Genomic DNA, 19627 nt, shown 5'->3' with positions numbered 1-19627 from the left:
GGCTGGAGGGAACCAGTTCCTGGACTGTCTGAAAGGGCGAGGGCCGACGGCCCAAGTGACGGGCCCCGAACACCCGCTCTTCCAAAGATCACCTTGCTTTGACCTAGTTGAGCTGCGCAGGACGGAACCAAACAGGGCGGGGGAGATGGGTGGGGGTGGGCGGGGCCAGAGGTGGGCGGGGCCGCGAGCGCTATATTGCTGTGCTCGCCCGTCATTTGCCGATACTTTCCAGACGGAAGCGTCGGGGAGGCGTTGGCGGCGGCTACGGCAGCGGCGCACGTGGTGACGTGCGAGGGGGTGAGGCGCTAGCGGGCGGCGGCGGCGGGGGCAGTGTCTCCGGGACGCGCGTGGAGGTCGGTCGCTCGGAACTGCTGGGCACAGTTTCGCCGCCTGCGGCTTGAGCGCCGCTGTGCCAGCGAGCGAGCGAGTCCCCGCGAATTTCCGGTGCGCTCCCCTTCCTCGCAGCCTCCGCGGGCTGTCTGCTCGTCTTCCCGCTCGGTCGCTCCCTCCTCGGTGGCCTCGAGGCGCTTTCCGTTGGGCCGATTCCCGCCCGCTTCCTCCTGCTCCCCTTTGAAGCTCCAGAGATGAGTTTTTCCATCTCTTCAGAGATGAACCAGGTAATACGCGCTGGTCCCATCGACGGTGGAGGAGGAAGAGGGCGCAGCCAGACTGCGAACTGGGGGATGGCGCGGAGCGGTGCCGGGTGCCGGGAGGAGGACGCCCCAAGCCGCGGCCGCTGCCGCCGCCGCTCTTTGGGGGCGAGGAGCCGCAGCCGAGCGGCCCTCGCGCTCCCGGTGTTGCTGTGGTTGCCGAATCGCGTTAGCGGTCAAGGGCGGGCGCGGGCCGCCTCGGAGAGCGCTGGAGTCGAGGAAGCAGGGCGTGAGGAACGAGAAGTTTTTGCACGAGGGGTCCTCGGGGGCCTGGGTCAAGACGCCGCGCGCGGGCCAGGGATGACCTCCCGGAAGGAGGGCGCGGAAATCTCCGTTCCTGCTGTCAGGAACCGATGCCTAGTGTTGGGGTCGGCCCGTGGTCTGGACTCTCTTCCGTGAGCCTTCCCAGGACCCGGCGAGTGTGGGCGGGGAGCTGGCCCAGGTCCCCATCGGTACCCCGGGCCTGGGGTAGGGTGGCACCGCGCCCCTGATCGCCGTGGGCCCCGGGTCCTTTGTTCCCGCTCCACGTTGCCCGCTTTTCTTGCCAAGCGCGGGGAGAAAGGGGCGGGAGGAGGGAGGAAGGGAGCGGCTGCCCTGACGTGTCGCGCTGAATGACTGCGGGGCTGGCCAATCACGGGCGGGGGTGTGCAGACGCTGGGCGCTCTGCCTCCCAGGCTTCGGAGTGGGCTCCCGCCCCGCCGCGCGGGGATGAAGGCCTGGGACTGCAGGACTCTCCAGTCACTCTGGGGCGCTCGCCACTTTGTTTTTGCCAAAGAAAATCGGCAGAGAGGTTTGCTCTTTTTCCGTCCTTCTGCGCATCTTGCAAAGGGACTCTGGTTGTAAGCTCATGATGGCAGGAAGGTAGCAGGCAGTGTCAGGTTGAGGATTGACCGTAGGGAAACTTGAACCACAAATACTTTAGAAATAGATTTACTTTTTCCCCAATACAAAGTAGACAGATCTATTGTTTGAGGCCGCTGACGTTTCAAAAACTAGATAAGTAGAAATCAGAGGCCTAAAGGGTTTATTTTTGTTTCCTTAATGTCTGTTGTCAGTCATGGAGGATTAGAGCACCCTGGCATCAAGATGTTCTTTGAGAACTTGCGTGTGGTGATCTTCTGTCTAGTAGTAAATAACAACCCTGTAAGCATAGTACTGCTCTAAACAGTTCAACAAGTACAGCATGGACTAGACTACCAGAGACAATACTTTCTTTTAATAATTCTAGCACTGGTGGTTGTTTAAGGATAACAATATACTGATGAGTAGCTTTAGGCATAATCATGCCAAAACTTCTGTCTGAAAGATGCTGAAGGAGCAGTTATTCTTTGTATATCTGGAGATTAAGTGTACACTGACTGTTTCGAATTGGATTGAGAATACTATAATTTAATACCAGCTGGCAGGCTACTTGTCAAAAGTCTATAATTTGGTAGTGAGAGGTAAAACTGGACTAGCATCACTGATCTAAAGGAGACCCAGAATGGTTTTTCCTCTGTTTTCCTAATAGATGAAATCTCTATCATTAGTTAATATTAATTTCTTAATTATCTTAATTAGTATTTCTGTTTTTCTGACTTTTCCCCCCAAAACAAAGTGTTCCAGGTTTTGGTTTTAGGTTTAAATTAGTGTTTTTTTGGCTACTTCTTGGGTTGGCCAAAAAGTTCGTACGGATTTTCCTGCAAGAAGTTACAGCAAAATCTGAACGAACTTTTTGGCCACCCCAATACTTTGGAGTGGGGTTTTGTTTTTTCTTGATTGAAGGATATTTTAGGTGGCAATTGAATGTGTTTTGCAAATAAGTGTTGTGGTTTTTTTTTAATGCAAAATGTTTTCCTGTTGGGGAACTGTCTTAATCATTGATATTAAGATGAAGTACCCCTAAAAATCATTTCATTGACTTTTCAACAGTATGATTGTATAGTCAAATCTACAAGAAGGTTGGGGAGCCTCCTACCTTGTGCTAGAGAGTGTAAATGGAGGAATAAATGAATAAGGGAGTATTTCTGAGTTTTTGTTAGAACCACAGAAAGTACATGATTATATTTACTTGTAAACTTCAATTACGACCTTGTAAATGATTTATAAACCGATACCTCGCTCACTATCCGTACACTTTTGGTATCAACCTGGATGCCCAACAGGTACCTCAGCCTTATAATGTTCCAAAGCAAACTCCTCTTTTCCTTCCCAACTTTAAGCATGCAGCAAACTAAAAATGTCTTTATTATGCTTTTTGGAATTCTAATTTTGATTTTGATGCCACATATCTACTCTAAAATATCCTTATTACCTTAGTTAGGATAAGCAAGGGTTATAAATAATTTCCCTGCATCCGTGTTTTACCCATTCCTCCAGACCATCCCCTATATTTCTGCTAGTGTCCTATGCCTCTGTGCTAAAAATTCTGCTCTGTTTAAACCTTAATGTTGATCTCTTTTACTTCCTCTCCTACTGTTTGCCATATGCATCCTGCAAACTACAGTCTATTTAAACAGAGATCGCCGCAGTTTCTGGAATATGTGTGCTTTCATACCTTTTTCCCCTTTTGTTTGAACTGTTTTCGCTGCTTGGTTTGTCTTTCTGATTGGTCTGTGGAGTGTTCAAGGCTGGGGAATGGAGCTAACTGCATTGTGTTATGAGCATCCCATTCCAAACTGTGCCTGCCATACGTTTGGAGCCATAAATGTTTGTGGCATATAAGAATTACAGAACAATGAGGTTAAAAGCATGGAGTGAGTGAGTGAGTTTGGTGAGTTTTGATATAGATGGATCGTTTCAGACATTGGGAATCTATAACTTCTGGTTTTTAAAAGATTCATTGACTTACCTTGTATTATAAAGTCTGTCCTTTAAAAATGGAGTTAGTTACTATTTTGTGAGTTGGCTACCCACAAAAGATTGCCTCGAAGCTTAAATAATACTTGTAATTTGCCTTGAGGTTTTAAGGATTCTTTGAAAGTTTGATAACATTTTATCTTGCTCTTACTGAAGGCCCAAGAAGAATTTGGGGGCAGGTCATATTGTGCCTACGTTTTTTACAGCTCCTTGATAAGGCTTACTGAATTGTATTTGGGTTCAGCTGATCTTTTGGGGGGCTGTGGTAACATGTGAACTTCTGGGTTTTACTAAAGCAATTTAATTACTCATTTATAAGTCGTCTGTATCCCTTTTCTTGCATTGGCCATATTAAGAAACTGAAGACTGTTTACCAGAATGTATTTCATTTGATCTCAGTTTTAATTTTAAAAGTGGATTAGTCTAATGTGTTTTTAAAATATCAAATAAAATTCTAAATTTTATAATTTTATGTAAGCCTGCAATGTTGGGGCTTTTGGTTTGGCTTTTCAAAGATAAAAAATTCTCCCCACATTTTTATTCCATCAGTTATTGAGCTTGAGTTTCATAGACCAAACTGAGATCTATGACTCTTTGGAATGGCTTAAAACTCAATTTGTCCACACTAACTTTAGTGAAAGTGAATGTGAACTTTGAAAGACATGGTTTTGCAGGCAGAAGTTGTGACCTCCTCCAACTTGGGGGTGGGTGAGAGTAGGGGCATATAGTATATGAGGACGGTAATTAAATGAAGTTTGTTGCATTAACTTAAATGTCGAGTGGACTTGGGCTAGCTTTTAAAATCAAGTAGGGTTATACGGATTAGCAGACGTTAAAGAGATGAGGTTCATGTTAAGACCTTGCTGTACGAGAAAATCATCGAGTACTAATGTAGTAGCACTCGCTCTATTGCAAAACTAATAATATTGTACAAATTTGTATGGCAAGTGTTGCTCCAAAAATTCTCCAGTATTTTCTCCCAAAGGACTGAAGTGATTTTAACCATCCAGGTTTTTGTTGTTCTTGTTGTTTTCCAAAATAAATTTAAGGTAGAACTTTCGATTTATCAAATACACCCACAGAGATACTGTGAGTTTGGTTCTGGGCCACTGTGGTAAAGCGAGTCACGCCAATTTTTTTGTTTCTCAGTGCACATAAAAGTTATGTTTACACTCTACTGGAGTCTATTAAGTTTCCAAAGCATTATGTCTTTAAAAATAACATACATACCTTAATTTAAAAATACTTCATTGCTAAAAAATGCTGACCATCAGCTGGCAACTCAGGGTTGCCATAGACCTTCAATTTGCAAAAAAAAAAAAAAAAAAAAAAAAAAAAAGTATTTGTGAAGCACAAAAAGTGAAGTGCAGTAAAACGAGGTATGTCTATTTATAGATGCCATTTTTATTCTTTGTAAGATCAAGGCTAGTTTACAAATAAATACTGAATAAAACTGGTCAAAGTTTAAAATACTTATGAATCTCCCTTTGTTTTTGGTTTTTCAGAGGGCATACATTTTAATCATATCCAACATAACTTGCATGGAGAGGTCCCCCCCTTTCACCCTTGCATAGATTTTCCCAACTTGAGCTAGGTCTTGGCTGAAAATGTTTGAAGGTTTCTTTTGGATAGTGTGTTCTCTCTGTACATAGAATTGTGTGTTACTTGGAAAACATTTGTTTTGTTAGAACTGGTTTCTTAAGAAAAGCTGAATTAACTAATCTGGATGCAAGTGTAGAGCAGAGGAAATCAATATTACATGAAGGTATGAAATAGTTTCATTGCAGGAGTAAGCATTGACAACAGTCCCAACCTGAGTCAGAATACTCAGGTTTCCTTGAAATAAAACCTAAGCTATGGAGAAACCAGTGAAGGCATACGGGGTACAGATTGTGCATGTGTTGCACTTAATACAATAGTTTGTTGAAATGGAACTGGACTAGCCTTCAAGTGGGTTCTGGGGTAAGGGACCATTCACATTAACATAATTGTTAGATTTAGAATTGTGGGCTTGATTGATATATAAGGAAAATACAGGTGATTTGAAGATGTCCATTTTAAAAAGTATGCACATCTTTCAAATTTCTTATTTAGTTCTGGTTTGCTGAATTAGTGGTGTAATAGCAGTTCAGATGATTAAAAAATAAGTACCATCTGACTTTGACACTTTTAATTAATGACATGTGAAAATGGGGGGAGGACTGAATGTGATTTCCCTGAAGATTTGATTTGAACCAGAATTGTTCCGTTGGTAGTTTATTACTGTATATGAGAAAAATGATCATACTAAGCACAGACATCAATATTTTCCTTTTTGTTTATTTAGTTCATTTCAACAAATTACTCATCTTTATATTCAGGTTTCTAGGCTAGTTGTTTTGGTGGGGGGAGATGGGAAGGATACAAAGATAAAGAAAACAGAGGCTCTGCCTTCAAGAGGCCTTGAATCAAGGAGGAAAAGCCAGAACAGACCAGCTGGAAGATCACACATACACACTTTCAGAGAGGGTTTAGTATGTGGAGGATGGGGAGAAACTACTCAGCTGAAGGGATTTGGCAGGGGCTCTGGAGGTAAGATTTCAGTGGGCAGAGGTTGGGTTAAGGGTATTCCAAGAAAAGGAAACTTGAAGTTACAGAGGTGGGTAAGTACAGAGCACATTTTGGGAAACAGTATATCTGGTTTGACTGTAACATTGTATACATGTCGGGGAATAATGATGGTTGCTTGCTGGCTGGTAACACAGACAGAACACGTTTGTATATTAGTTGGAATCTAATAGTAAAGAATATTAGAATTAAGAACACGTTTGTATGTTAGTTGGAATCTAATAGTAAAGAATATTAGAATTAACCAATATTTATATTTTCCTCTAATTTTGTGCTTGTGTATCTCACTTAAATGGTAAAAGTTACTAGCTCCTTCTGGGGAGGGATTTTATTTTTTTAAATCACCTGAGTGGTTGCAGGTTAAATGAAAATGCTTATGTATATAGCTGCATTCGTGTTATTTTCTGTATTGTGCCATTTACCTCAAAATGTCTTCAAGATCAGGACTTTGCATGATCTGATCTACCTAGATCAATGGCAGTCTTTGATCATTCTGAATATCCAACAATTGTCATTATTACAGATTATGATGCATGATTATCACAGAAGAAGTTCGTGTCTATAGCTTTAAAGGACTTGATTACATCATTTTCAAGCCTGATAGTTTTGGAATCACCATTAGAGCTTCAGACACTTCTGCCTTCACTTCAGCCACCTGTCTTCATACCTCAACAAAGCGCTGAGTTTCCTTTGTCCTTGGATTATTTAAAACACCCCGGAAATACATTTCTCACCAGTATAGTAGGTAAGTGGATAGTCAGTGCCCAGTGCACACATTTTTTTTTTTTCTGAAGACTGTGCCAAGTACACTAACAGCCTTTCATAATTGTTTTAAAAGGCGAAGTCAGTAATATTCGTAGAAAAAATTTTTTTCCTATTTTTTCCTTTCTATAAACTATTTTGAATTTAAATAAATCAGTTACTTCAAACTGAAATCTTCTATTACCACTTTTTAATGATACATTTTGTGTAGCCATTAGTCACTTGTTCACAGGAAACGGTGAAATGGAAAATTTTTTAAAGAACACACATTTCTATCTTGTATGTTTATGAGATAAGTGATTTAAAATATATGAAACCTGCAAAGGGAACAGAATTTTTTTAATATTTTTATTTTATTGACATATAGTTGATTTACAATGTTGTGTTAGTTTCAGGTGTACAGCAAAGTGATTCAGTTATCCATATACAGTTATACATATATTGATTCTTTTTTAGCTTCTTTTCTCACATAGGTTATCACAGAATATTGAGTAGAGCAAAGGAAACAGAATGTAAGTTAGTCTTATATATCAGTGAGTAAGGGAATGACTGCAGCCCCAACCAAGGAATCTGTATGTGATGACCACTTCACATCCTTCCAGGCTTTTCAGTTGCTTGTTATATGGGTTTGGGCAGGGCTGGGTTTACATTTTTTTCCCCCTTCACAACGAGTGTACTAATAGGAATAGAAACCTGGCCAAAATTGCTGGGACACCATAACACTACTGTATGAATCCTTGAAAAGACTTAGGACCAAAGTATAGGGGTACAAAGGCTTAGACGTTCAGTGCCAGTGGTGTTTTAGCAATGTTTTTGTATGATAAAATTTTTATGTGTTGTTGATAGGATGAAATTTGAAAATTAAAGATACTGCATTACTCTTTAAAATGTTATAAAAATCACCATTCATAAGTAAAAGTAACTTGGCTTTCTTTCTGCCCTTTAGCCAAATTATAAGGAAAAATGATTCCCAATGGATATTTAATGTTCGAAGACGAAAATTTCATTGAGTCTTCTGTTGCCAAATTAAATGCCCTGAGGAAAAGTGGCCAGTTCTGTGATGTTCGACTTCAGGTATTTAAAACGTAATTGGAAACTTACAGAATTGATCTTTCATTACTAAAAACCATATGTTCTTGGATTGGCTTGTTTTGTTTTTCATAGGAGGCATTTAATGAAATGAGTTTAAAAAAGAATGATTTACCCAGAAATGTAAGATGAAGGATACGATGTAGTAATTAGCTAGAGAAATACATAGTCCACAATGCTTCTAATGTTATTTCCTCACTTTGCAGGTCTGTGGCCATGAGATGTTAGCACACAGAGCAGTCCTGGCTTGCTGCAGTCCCTATTTATTTGAAATCTTTAATAATGACAGTGATCCTCACCGAGTTTCTCATGTTAAGTTTGACGATCTCAATCCGGAAGCTGTTGAAGTCTTGTTGAATTATGCCTACACTGCTCAGTAAGTCCTCTGAAGTACAGCATATAACTAGGGAATGGAATCCCAAGTCGCTCTAAATGTATTTAAATTAAGTATCTGTGTTTCAAGGCCTTGGTATGATAAATGATAGAGAACCTTTTTTCTAATAGGTTGAAAGCTGATAAGGAATTAGTCAAAGACGTTTATTCTGCAGCAAAAAAGCTGAAGATGGACCGAGTAAAGCAGGTAGGGTAACAGAAGTAATATACAGGAGTACTGTTACTCGGGGGTCTTATTTTATATGATTAGTGTGTACAATTTGTTATAAGACATCTGTTGGACTCAAGAACTTGAAAATGTCCCTTTTTTTCCCCTAGAGAACCGAATATGTATGTAATTTTAACTGTTTAGCCAATGTAACACAGCAGGGTCACACTTCCTCTCAGATAATTCAAGCTGCAATCTTGCTCTTTCAATAGTCTTCTCTGGCAGGGTAAGTTTTGATTTTCTCAGTTAATCATATAACTCATATCCTTAATTCTCCATTCTTCTGCACTTCTCGGTTGTTCTTTAGAAGTATTTTCTAGAATTTAATGCCACTGAGAAGTGCTTAATAATTTACAGGAAAAAAGGCATTTAATCCTCTAATGTGGGAGTCAGAAAACTGCAGGCCTGAGGTCAGCTGCCTGTTTTTATAACATCTTATTGTAATATAGCTTTCATTTACATACGGTCTATGGCTGCTTTCCACCTGCTGTGACAGAGTTGAGTAGTTGTGAGAAAGTACGGCCCACAAGCCTAAAAACGTACAGTCTGGCCCTTTGAGAAGAAGTTTGCTAACCCCCTCACTCTGCTTAAAAATCCTTTTGTGGTCATAGCACGCGTCCCTCAGGTTAGAATTCCGGCTCTCCCTAATATAGTTGCTATTCTTCCAAAACTATTTCCTGATTGTCTTATCTTTTGTTCTGGCCAAACTAAATTGTTGCAGCATCTTCCCTAGTTTCTGTGTGCATTCAACGTCATCTCCCCTGTAGAGGCCCATTCAGATTACTGCCTTTATGAAGCTTTATCTATCATTCAGTTGGAAATACTTGTCCGAACATTTCATGTGCATTTTCATAGCATTTCAGTTTGTTGCATTTTTCCTTAAACATCGTGTATATTTGAATGGCATTCTTTGATGTTTATCGTTTGTATACATGTATTCTTCCTACTGTTAAACTTGTTCTAAGGCAGTGATTTTTGGTTAATCTTTATATATTCACATAGTACTTACACACTGAGTATTAAATATTTGTTAAATAAAATGTATGTAAATGTTGGCACTCGTGTATTTCTTTTCCAAGGTTTGTGGTGATTATTTACTATCCAGAATGGATGTTACCAGCTGCATCTCTTACCGAAATTTTGCAAGTTGTATGGGAGACTCCCGTTTGTTGAATAAGGTTGATGCTTATATTCAGGAGCATTTGTTACAAATTTCAGAAGAGGAAGAGTTTCTTAAACTTCCACGGCTAAAGGTAAAATCTATAAAGATGAAAAATGTAAAGGTTAAATAAAGAGATACATACTACTTAGTTCCAGGAATGTAATCTTTCTCCATGTTTCAAGCAAGTGAGTAATGGTTATGAAAAAGACAATACATTGAAACCGTACGGTTATTTTTAGCAGTGTAATGGTTTTCTGCCTACCAGTTTGTTTACTTTCTTTTCTTTTTCTTCTCTCTTTTTTTTTTTGGCTACTGGTTTCCTTAAAAATTAGAGTAAATGTATGGAGTGCAGTTGGACATCTATGACTGCTTTATTATGAAATTGAGAATTAGAGGCTCAACACTGATCCATGTGTCTTTGTTTTTTCCCAACTCTAGTTGGAGGTAATGCTTGAAGATAATGTTTGCTTGCCCAGCAATGGCAAATTGTACACAAAGGTAATCAACTGGGTGCAGCGTAGCATCTGGGAGAATGGAGACAGTCTGGAAGAGCTGATGGAAGAGGTTAGTTTTAAAGTAAATGGGATTCAACAATTATTAAAAATTATTTTGCTATAACATGAAGGATTCCCTTTCACTTTTATTTTATAACCATGACCCTAAAGAATTTAAATTTTGCTATAGGTACCCCTAAGCTGAGAAACAGGGGGGGTGTCCAGGTGAGCTGAATGAACTGTTCAGTTTGGTCTTCTGCTTTTCTTTTTTTATTTCTTTGCTTATTATGTGCTGTTAACTTTCTTTAAAGTAGCATGTAATTTGCTTTAGAAATGGGAGGTGGTACTGAAATTTTCTGTAGATTCTTAATTTTTCTTCACAGGTTTTTGCTTTAAATTGACAAGTAGGTAAAAGCTTCTAATGGTTGTTCCTCCCCATTGATTTATCTCCCCATAGGTTTATTAACAAAACTAGGATACCCAAGACTGAAGAAACAAGAAGAATCCTCAAGTGTATTGACACGTAAAGAAGCAGCAGTCCTGCCCCAGTTCTCCTAAGAAAAATCCGCTGTGGGCAGAGAACGATGATGATTTAATGGTGTTTACTCCTTTACAGGATTCTTATCTTTAAAGCTTTGTGTTTTTCAATGGTGTTGTTCATACATATAGTCACTCACTTAACTTGGGCCACTTTTTGAAAAATACACAAGAAAAAATTGACGGAGAAATGGTGGGAATTAAACATGCAGATGGAACAGTGGAGTGACCTTGAGTTTATCCCTCCACTTAAGCCTTTCGGATTCACTAAAGGCTTACCAAACCTGTTAGGCCTTTAAAAACACAGTTATCATTATGCTCTAAAAAGGCTAACAGGTGATTTTAAAATTCTATATGGTTTCCCACTTGAAAATCAGATGCATTAGCCATATGTTTGCATCTGTTAAGGGAGGTGTCTCTGTAGCTTGTTTGAATTTTTGCACTTGTTTTTTATCTGTTTTTCTTGACATTGCTTGCGCAGGACAGAAATATGTTTATGCACATTAGACCACTTACTCTTCAAAGGTGTAAACCATATTCAGTATTTTATTATAAATATGTATATTCTTTAAGAGCCTATATATTGTACTAGTGCCTTTTTTTCTTAATGCTGTATCATAGAAGCTATGAAAAAACGAAGATTTCTTTCAAGCCAACCAAGCCAAGGACTCTTCAGCCAGTATTAGAAGATTCTGTATCTTATTTTTGTTTTTTAAATTTTTACCACCATGACATGTATTTTCTTTACTTTGGGATCCTGCCAGAGTAAGATGTCAAGAAGCTCAAGAAGCACACTGGAGGTTACCTTGAGGCGTTTGTGTGATCTGCATACTAGTGGAGTAGCCATGGAGACAGTAGCCACATGGGTGTTCTGTTGCTGTTTTGCAGGTTCAAACCTTGTACTACTCAGCTGATCACAAGCTGCTTGATGGGAACCTACTAGATGGACAGGCTGAGGTGTTTGGCAGTGATGATGACCACATTCAGTTTGTGCAGGTACACATTGCACATCTGAGGTAACCTCAGGTTAAAATTTGATTAGAGCATTTTATAGTATACTGAAATTTTCCTTTAATAAAGGAAAGTGGAAGAACTTCATTGGTATAACTGGACAGAAACATTTGTGGGAGAAAACAAGCATACCTTTCATACCATTACTACCATTTTTGCCACATAAAAAGAAATTAACAGAACAAAGTAGGAAACCCCACTTAGATTAGATTTTTTTCTCAATCAAATAGGATTTACAAGTAGTAAGAAAAAGGGCCAATAAGATGAAGCAAAATAGAAATTATTTGTTATTTTGGTCAGATTATAAAAAATAGTTGTTTGTGATGGGAATGACTGTTAGACCCAATTAAAAAAAATCTCAGGTATAAACTTTTTTTAGTTTATGGATAAATAACATAGAGAAAAGAATACAAACCATAAATGTCACATAGTGAACCCACTGGTTTAAACACTACCTGGGTCAAGAAGAGACTTCTAGCATCTGGAAGCCTTCCTCTTGCTTCCTTCCCAGTCACTGCCCTACACTACCCCAAAGGAAGCCATTATATCCCAACTTCTGAAGCATTAGATTAGTTTGCCTGTGTTTGAAATTTATGTAAATGGTTATACAATATGTATTCTTTTTGTTTGGCCTTTAGCTTAACATTGTATTTGTGAGGGATAACTATAAAGTAGGCTGAGTCGACCCAAGTTAATGGGTGTTTTCCTTTAATAATTAGAAGGTAAACGATAGACTCAGAAATAACGTGTATGGTGATACTATCAGGTGTTCTGTGTCAATAGTGGCTGAATATTTTTATTTTCACAAAAAGCTTTTGGGGCTGAGTTAGTTGAGAATTTTGTTCATGTTTGTGCATTTTGAACATTGAGGATATTTTCCCTCTTATCTCTAAACATCTCTAAACTGTAAGTTAATGGTTTTTTAAAGTACTCTTTCAACAAGCAGTGGTTGAGTGCCTGTTAAGTGGCAGGCCGTGATGGTAGGTAAGAGGGCCCAAAAACGTGTAAGAGATAGTTCCTGCTTCCGGGAGTAGATAAAACAGAGCAGACTGATACGAATTACCTACAGAAGACATTCAGGGGAGGGTGGAACCAAAAGGAGAAAAACTAGGGAAATTTCACAAAGGAGGCAACATTGGAGCCATCTGAGGATGTGGAAGAGTTTGCATAGCAGATAGAGGTGTGTCAGATAGCAAAGGATACCTGTGAAGAAGGACGATACTCTTGGAATTGCAGGTCACATGACTGGGAGAGTAGGTAAATAACATCTGATCGGGGATCATACTTTATTCTACAAGTAGTGTGGGACTTTCAAAGAATTTTAGACAAGGGAGTAGAGTGATCTGAACAGATGTATTTCACAACTTTAATAATAGTGAAAAACTGGACAAGAGTCCAACAATAGGGGGATTGGTTAAATTATGGTATTTCCATACAGCGGAGATCTGTATGTTCATTATCATATTTTAGACAGATAGTTAACTATCAGGTGGCAGTCTCTGGGTCGTGGGATTCCAGCTGATTTGAGGGGTTGTTTTTGTTTGTTTGTTTGTTTGTTTTACTTTACTAAATGCATCGAACCCTTCTATTGTTATGACCAGGTACAGAGGGTAGATTAAAGCTTGTGAGACCAATTTGTAGACTGTTACAAGCAGTAGTTTGGGTGATGAGGGCTTGATCTAAGGATGAGAAGGGGAAAGGGTGGACTCTAGACATTTATAGTTACAAAGGTCCTTAGTGATTGTTTAGATTAGGAAAATTAAGGAAACGAAGAATTTGAGGGTGAGTAGGATTCTGACCTGTGTGACTTATTCCAGGGAAGTGCCACGAATAGAGATGATGAAGTAAAAAGGATGAGGAAACACACTAAGCTTCAGGAAGAGAAAAAGTTGAGAAGCCGTCATTGGAATCAAATTGTGTTGTACAAGCTAGCTAACATAGGAGAAGAAAGTTTGAAGGAGGACTAGATTGTTAACTGTGTCAAATCATCCTCTGGGAGGTCATGTAAAAGAAGATTAGGGATATCTCTTCTACATTGGTTTTAGGAAGCCACTTTGTAACCTTTAGTGGGTATAATTTCCAGAGAGTATTAAGGTTAAGAAACGCTTAGCTTGAGAAGTGATGGTGGCTGAAAAAGAAAGAGCTACCAGGGACCACCCCTTGGGGAGGTCAGAGGCAAAGAAAGTGGGGGCCAGTGGGTGGGCTGAGTGGGACGAGTTGATAGGGTAAAGTTTGAAAATAAAGGAGAGTAAAGAATTAGGTTTGAAAATGTTCTGGAAGGAACATAAAAGAGTTAACCAGCATTTCTATATAAGGCTTGTTAGTTACATAACACTAAGTAGTCTTCATTGTTACTGTTTTTTCACATTTGATTTTCTCTCAATTAAAGCCATACATTAGAACAGTTCTCTTACGACAGTAAAAGCTCTTAATCAAGCATCATCCACTTGAGTTACTTTGGATCCCTTCTTCCCACAGATTGGGATAGGGTTTTATGTACCTTGTAATTCCTAGTAGCACAGGACACACAGACTATCATAGTATAAAAGAGTGGCTTTATACTCAGAATTCCTAATCCTTTTTTTTCTTGCATTGCCTTAGGCAATGCATATTTTCTTTCTTATTTTCAGTATTTTTACCTATAAAATGGAGAGATATATTGCCCTTACTGGATTAAAAGAGACAGTGAATAGAGTGCCTAATAACACCTAGGTACATAATAAACGTCTAAATGGAATGTAATTATAACCATTAGCATGGTACATTCTCCGCCTTTTCTCAAAATAGCCTACTTAAGCTATAACCACATTTGCTGAATTGCTTACACCAAACTTGATGGTTTTTTCACAGCTTCAAGTAGCTACCAAAATCTTTTTCTCTATTGTTTCATGGCCTTTTTCTTCCACTCGAAACAGAAATTTCCATTAGAGATTCTATCTACCCATGAGGCTGTGGCCCTGGGGATCAAAAGAAGTGGATGAGCAAACTTGGCCAGGTACTGAAGGTGGTACCTATTCATTCAGCAGGCAGTTCCTACCAGGGTAATCTTGACTCTTCTAATGCCATGTGATCATATCCTTTGGAAGTGTCAAGAGCTAAAGTAATTGGAATAAAACCATCAAAGGGAACTCATACACGAGGGCACAATGTAATCTTACAGTCATTTGAAAATTTGCAGCTTTGCCCATTTCTCCCTCTTTTATGTTCTCATGTATTCCTTTAAAAATGTTTGGTTCTTTTAGTATTATTGCTTCATTAATTTCTGATTACCATTTTTACTTCTGTGTTTTGATGTAGTTTTACTTGTCTAGAAAACCACTCTATAATACCTTTAAGGTAATCCTAAAGAAATATACTTGTAAATATTTCTTGTAATTGCCACTTTTTTTTCCTGTAAAATAACTTTCAGAGAGATTGGATGGATATATGTCTGCTAATATGAAGGATACCAGTACATATGATTTAGTTAAGTTTCACAGTTTCATGGTGATAGTGGGTTAAATGTATTCTCTCAGTTAATTCATGCTGTTTTAGATTTATAACATTTTGGAAGATTCTATACTTAATCTAAAGACTATGGATTATGAAGGAGGAGGTTCCATTTTTTTCCTCCCTTGACTATTCTGATACTTGACCCACAACATGTTTTTTTAATTGTTGAACTTGAACTTTTTCTTGACCAGTGTAGGTGTAGTTGTTTCCTTATTAAGTGGAGATGGAAGAATGCCAGTGATGTGTGTCAGAAAGTGTTGTTTTGTGTTAAATCTAGGTGTGCTATAAATGTCATGCATAAGTGGAGGGTACTAAGGGTTTCCTCAGTTTCCTAGCTCAGGAGCAAAGGTACACCAGGTATGGTCTTTGGCTAGGTTTCTGTAGCTGCCTTTTGATTTTGCAGAAAAAGCCACCACGTGAGAATGGCCATAAGCAGATAAGTAGCAGTTCCATTGGATGTCTCTCTTCTCCAAATGCTACAATACAAAGCCCTAAGCACGAGTGGAAAATCGTTGCTTCGGAAAAGACTTCAAGTAAGTGTATTACACTTGTCAGATTGCCTTCAATTTATTTCTTTTTTAAGAAGGAGTTTTAAGTGGAACCATATAATACTTCTAAAGTGATTGAGGAAAAAACTCAGAAGCAACTAAATTTGGAAAAGAGTAGCAGGTCATCCCCTGTCTGGAATCTGGAGTCCAATTCAGGATCACACAGCAACCAAAAGTAATAAAAATTGCATCTTTAAACATGGAACTCTTGTGCTTACAGATAACACTTACTTGTGCCTGGCTGTGCTGGATGGTATTTTCTGTGTCATTTTCCTTCATGGGCGAAACAGCCCACAGAGCTCACCAACAAGTACTCCAAAACTCATTAAAAGTTTAAGCTTTGAGATGAAACCAGATGAGTTAATAGAAAAGCCCATGTCTCCTATGCAGTACGCACGATCTGGTCTGGGGACAGCAGAGATGAATGGCAAACTCATAGCTGCAGGTAAGAATAGAAGGATGAGTGACTTATCAGAAACCTTCAACTGGCTAAGCCTCTATAAGTGGACGTTTATGCTTGCTTGTGACATGCAAACTTTGGAAGACAGGGTTTGTTTAATATGCCTTCTTCTGTGGCATTCCACTATACCACATTCTAAGAAGACAAATAAAAAGTCAATACTGTAGTATTGCCTAGCCTTCAAGTTAATGTCTGTCTCTAATTCTTAACTGAAGTGGGTAATTGTTCTCTCCTAATTTTCAAGTCAGGACTAAGCAATTTACTTACACATAATTTTGTCATTCAGCTATTACAAGCACTTAGTTAAAACATCCACTAATGTGGCCTTATTAAGTTTGTGGACAAAGATTCTTTTTCTCATTTGTACAGATTACTTAAACCATTCTAGACCAGAAACCCTGGTTCAGTTTAATATTTTAAACATAACTCTTTGTGGTTCTTGTACCAGGTGGCTATAACAGAGAGGAGTGTCTTCGAACAGTTGAATGCTATGATCCACATACAGATCATTGGTCCTTTCTTGCTCCCATGAGGACACCAAGAGCCCGATTTCAAATGGCCGTACTCATGGTAAGTGCACTATATTGCAGGAAGAAGCAGCCCACATTTAGCTTTTTCTAAGAATTTGAGAATGGCGGAAATATTAATCTCTCGCTTTTGGCATAGGGCCAGCTCTATGTGGTAGGTGGATCAAATGGCCACTCAGATGACCTGAGATGTGGAGAGATGTATGATCCAAACATAGATGACTGGACTCCTATTCCAGAATTGAGAACTAACCGTTGTAATGCAGGTAATACTTTTCTGCTGAGATCATCAGTATTTAAGTATGATAATTATCAATTTATAACCTTATTTTATACTCACATAGGAGTGTGTGCTCTGAACGGGAAATTATACATCGTTGGTGGCTCAGATCCATATGGTCAAAAAGGACTGAAAAATTGTGATGTATTTGATCCTGTAACAAAGTCATGGACAAGCTGTGCTCCTCTTAACATTCGTAAGTTGATTTTTTGTTTTTAAGTTGTTTTTTTATTTTTAAAGACCTCTGAATCAACGGTATGTGTAGTGCACACTTACAGTTTGGGGAGATAGAATAATAATTTTGGTTTGACTTGATTTTATAGGTAGACACCAGTCTGCAGTCTGTGAGCTTGGTGGTTATTTGTACATAATTGGAGGCGCAGAGTCTTGGAATTGTCTGAACACAGTAGAACGTTATAATCCTGAAAATAACACCTGGACTTTAATTGCATCCATGAACGTGGCTAGGCGAGGAGCTGGAGTGGCTGTTCTTGGCGGTGAGTGTAGGGATTTGGAGAGTTGAGGAGTAGGTAGCAGCAAGAGCTTGTTCTAAAATTCCAAGAGAATGTCAGTGATAACTATCCACTTGTATAATTAAGAATTCACAACTAGCCTTCTTTTCTGACGCAGTGGGGATTGGTGGTTTGTCTTTTAGAAATGTCTTTTCTAATCACTCAGTACTGGATATATAACAAATATATTAATTCGTCTTCTTCCATAAATCATACGCATAATGCATCATCTTGGAATTTGAGTTTGTTTCTTTAGAGCAAGAATTTTTAAAAATTTGATTTGTAAAACAGAAGAAATGCAAATCATCTAAATCTAGTCTTTTCTGTCTACTCCATGCCTAATTGGAAGCAATATTTTTAGATTATTTTTAACAAGTGTTTCCAAATCATCATATATAGACACAGCTTTCTTTTCACATCCATTTTATGGATTTACATAATGTTTAATTACATAATTACAATAATGAATTCAGTTAGAATTGTTTTTAGAACAAAGCTTGTGGCTCAACTGGCAAGAGCCTAAGTGTGTAGGCACGCCAGTAAGTAGCCTACTGGCCTGTAACCTCTGGCCTACTATGAGCCTTGTCGGTTCTCTTATGGGTAAGTACATGGATGCAGGTAGGCTAAGTGACAATCAGATGAGAAAATAATGAATTCGAGAATCACTAATAAGGTTTTTCCTTAAGCTCCAGAGAATATTTAATGCTAACATTTTATTTGTCTGAAAATAATTTAACTATAAACTGCCCTGCATGTATATTTGAAAATAGCAGTCTGTTTCCAAGAAGAAATTTCTATGCCAAAATCATTTTATATAGTTGGAGAGCTCTAGAAAATGTTCAGTTATCTGAAACCTGCTTTCCTATAACTTATTTTGAATCTTAGTTCTTATGCTCTGGACTAATAACAAAACTTCCAGTGCACAGAACTACTCTGGTTTGCCACTTACTAGTTGCATCTCTAGGCAAGTTGTCCAACTTCTTTGTTCATTATTTCTTCATCTGTGAAATGGCAGTAATAGAAACAACCACATAGAATTGTTGTGAGAATTGCACTGTAGTTAGATGGTGCCTCTCTTCCTTTAAATTGCCTGACTTACACGTACCAACGGGTTCTTTTCAATGCTATTCCATTTGGATCCCCAGCTTCTAGGGAGTGCTTGCCACATTAGTAGGCATTCAATAAATACTTTCTGACAGAATGAACAGGCTTTTCTACCAAGAACCACTGTTTTAGCAAAAGATCAATTTAAGGGTTTCTTTCTTAGCCTCTCTAGATTAACCTTGTCTCTTTTCTCTTTTAGGAAAACTGTTTGTAGGTGGTGGCTTTGATGGTTCTCATGCCATCAGTTGTGTGGAGATGTATGATCCAACTAGAAATGAATGGAAGATGATGGGAAACATGACTTCACCACGGAGCAATGCTGGGATTACAACTGTAGGGAACACCATTTATGCAGTGGGAGGGTTTGATGGCAATGAGTTTCTGAATACGGTGGAAGTCTATAACCTTGAGTCAAATGAGTGGAGCCCCTATACCAAGATTTTCCAGTTTTAACAAATTGAAGACCCTTTCAAACTAACAGGCTTAGTGATGTAATTGTGTTAGGTAGAGGTACACTTGTGAATAAGGAGGGTGGGTGGGTATAGATGTTGCTAACAGCAACACAAAGCTTTTGCATATTGCATATTATTAAACATGCTGTACATACTTTTTGTGTTTATTGGGAAAGGAATGCAAAGATGAAGGTCTGTTTTGTGTATTTTTAGGGCTACTTTGGTTATTTTAGTTTTTTGGAAGTTGATATTGTAAAAGAATAAACCAAGAATTGATTGGGCACGTCATTTCAAGAAGTCCCCTCTCCTCCACATTTGTTTGCCAATTTGCACATTAAATGACTCTTCCCTCAAATGTGTATTATGGGGCAAGAGAGGTAGGGTTTTAAGATATAGGCAGTTGGGTTTTTTAAGGGCCCTTTTTCAATAACTGGAACCTCTATAACAAAGAGACTTATTTAACTAGATGACAATGACTATTTTTGTTTTTATTAAAAGAAA

At 38.8% G+C, this 19627-nt stretch overlaps 1 protein-coding gene across 1 annotated transcript; it reads left to right on the top strand.

Moving 5' to 3' along the window:
- Positions 1-527: 527 nt before the first annotated feature.
- IVNS1ABP (influenza virus NS1A binding protein) lies at positions 528-19280 on the top strand. Its single transcript, XM_007123102.3, has 15 exons — positions 528-617; positions 6619-6840; positions 7804-7931; positions 8153-8322; positions 8451-8526; positions 9627-9800; positions 10148-10273; positions 11629-11736; positions 15647-15776; positions 16012-16236; positions 16700-16821; positions 16918-17044; positions 17123-17254; positions 17382-17555; positions 18874-19280. The coding sequence occupies exons 3-15, from the start codon at positions 7821-7823 to the stop codon at positions 19125-19127; spliced, it is 1929 nt and encodes a 642-aa protein (XP_007123164.1). The 5' UTR covers positions 528-617; positions 6619-6840; positions 7804-7820; the 3' UTR covers positions 19128-19280.
- The last annotated feature ends 347 nt before the right edge of the window (positions 19281-19627 follow it).

Source organism: Physeter macrocephalus, chromosome 4, assembly GCF_002837175.3.
Source record: "Physeter macrocephalus isolate SW-GA chromosome 4, ASM283717v5, whole genome shotgun sequence".
NCBI lineage: Eukaryota > Metazoa > Chordata > Mammalia > Artiodactyla > Physeteridae > Physeter > Physeter macrocephalus.
The sequence above is the reverse complement of the archived record's forward strand: the minus strand, read 5'-3'. Positions and strand labels throughout refer to the sequence as shown.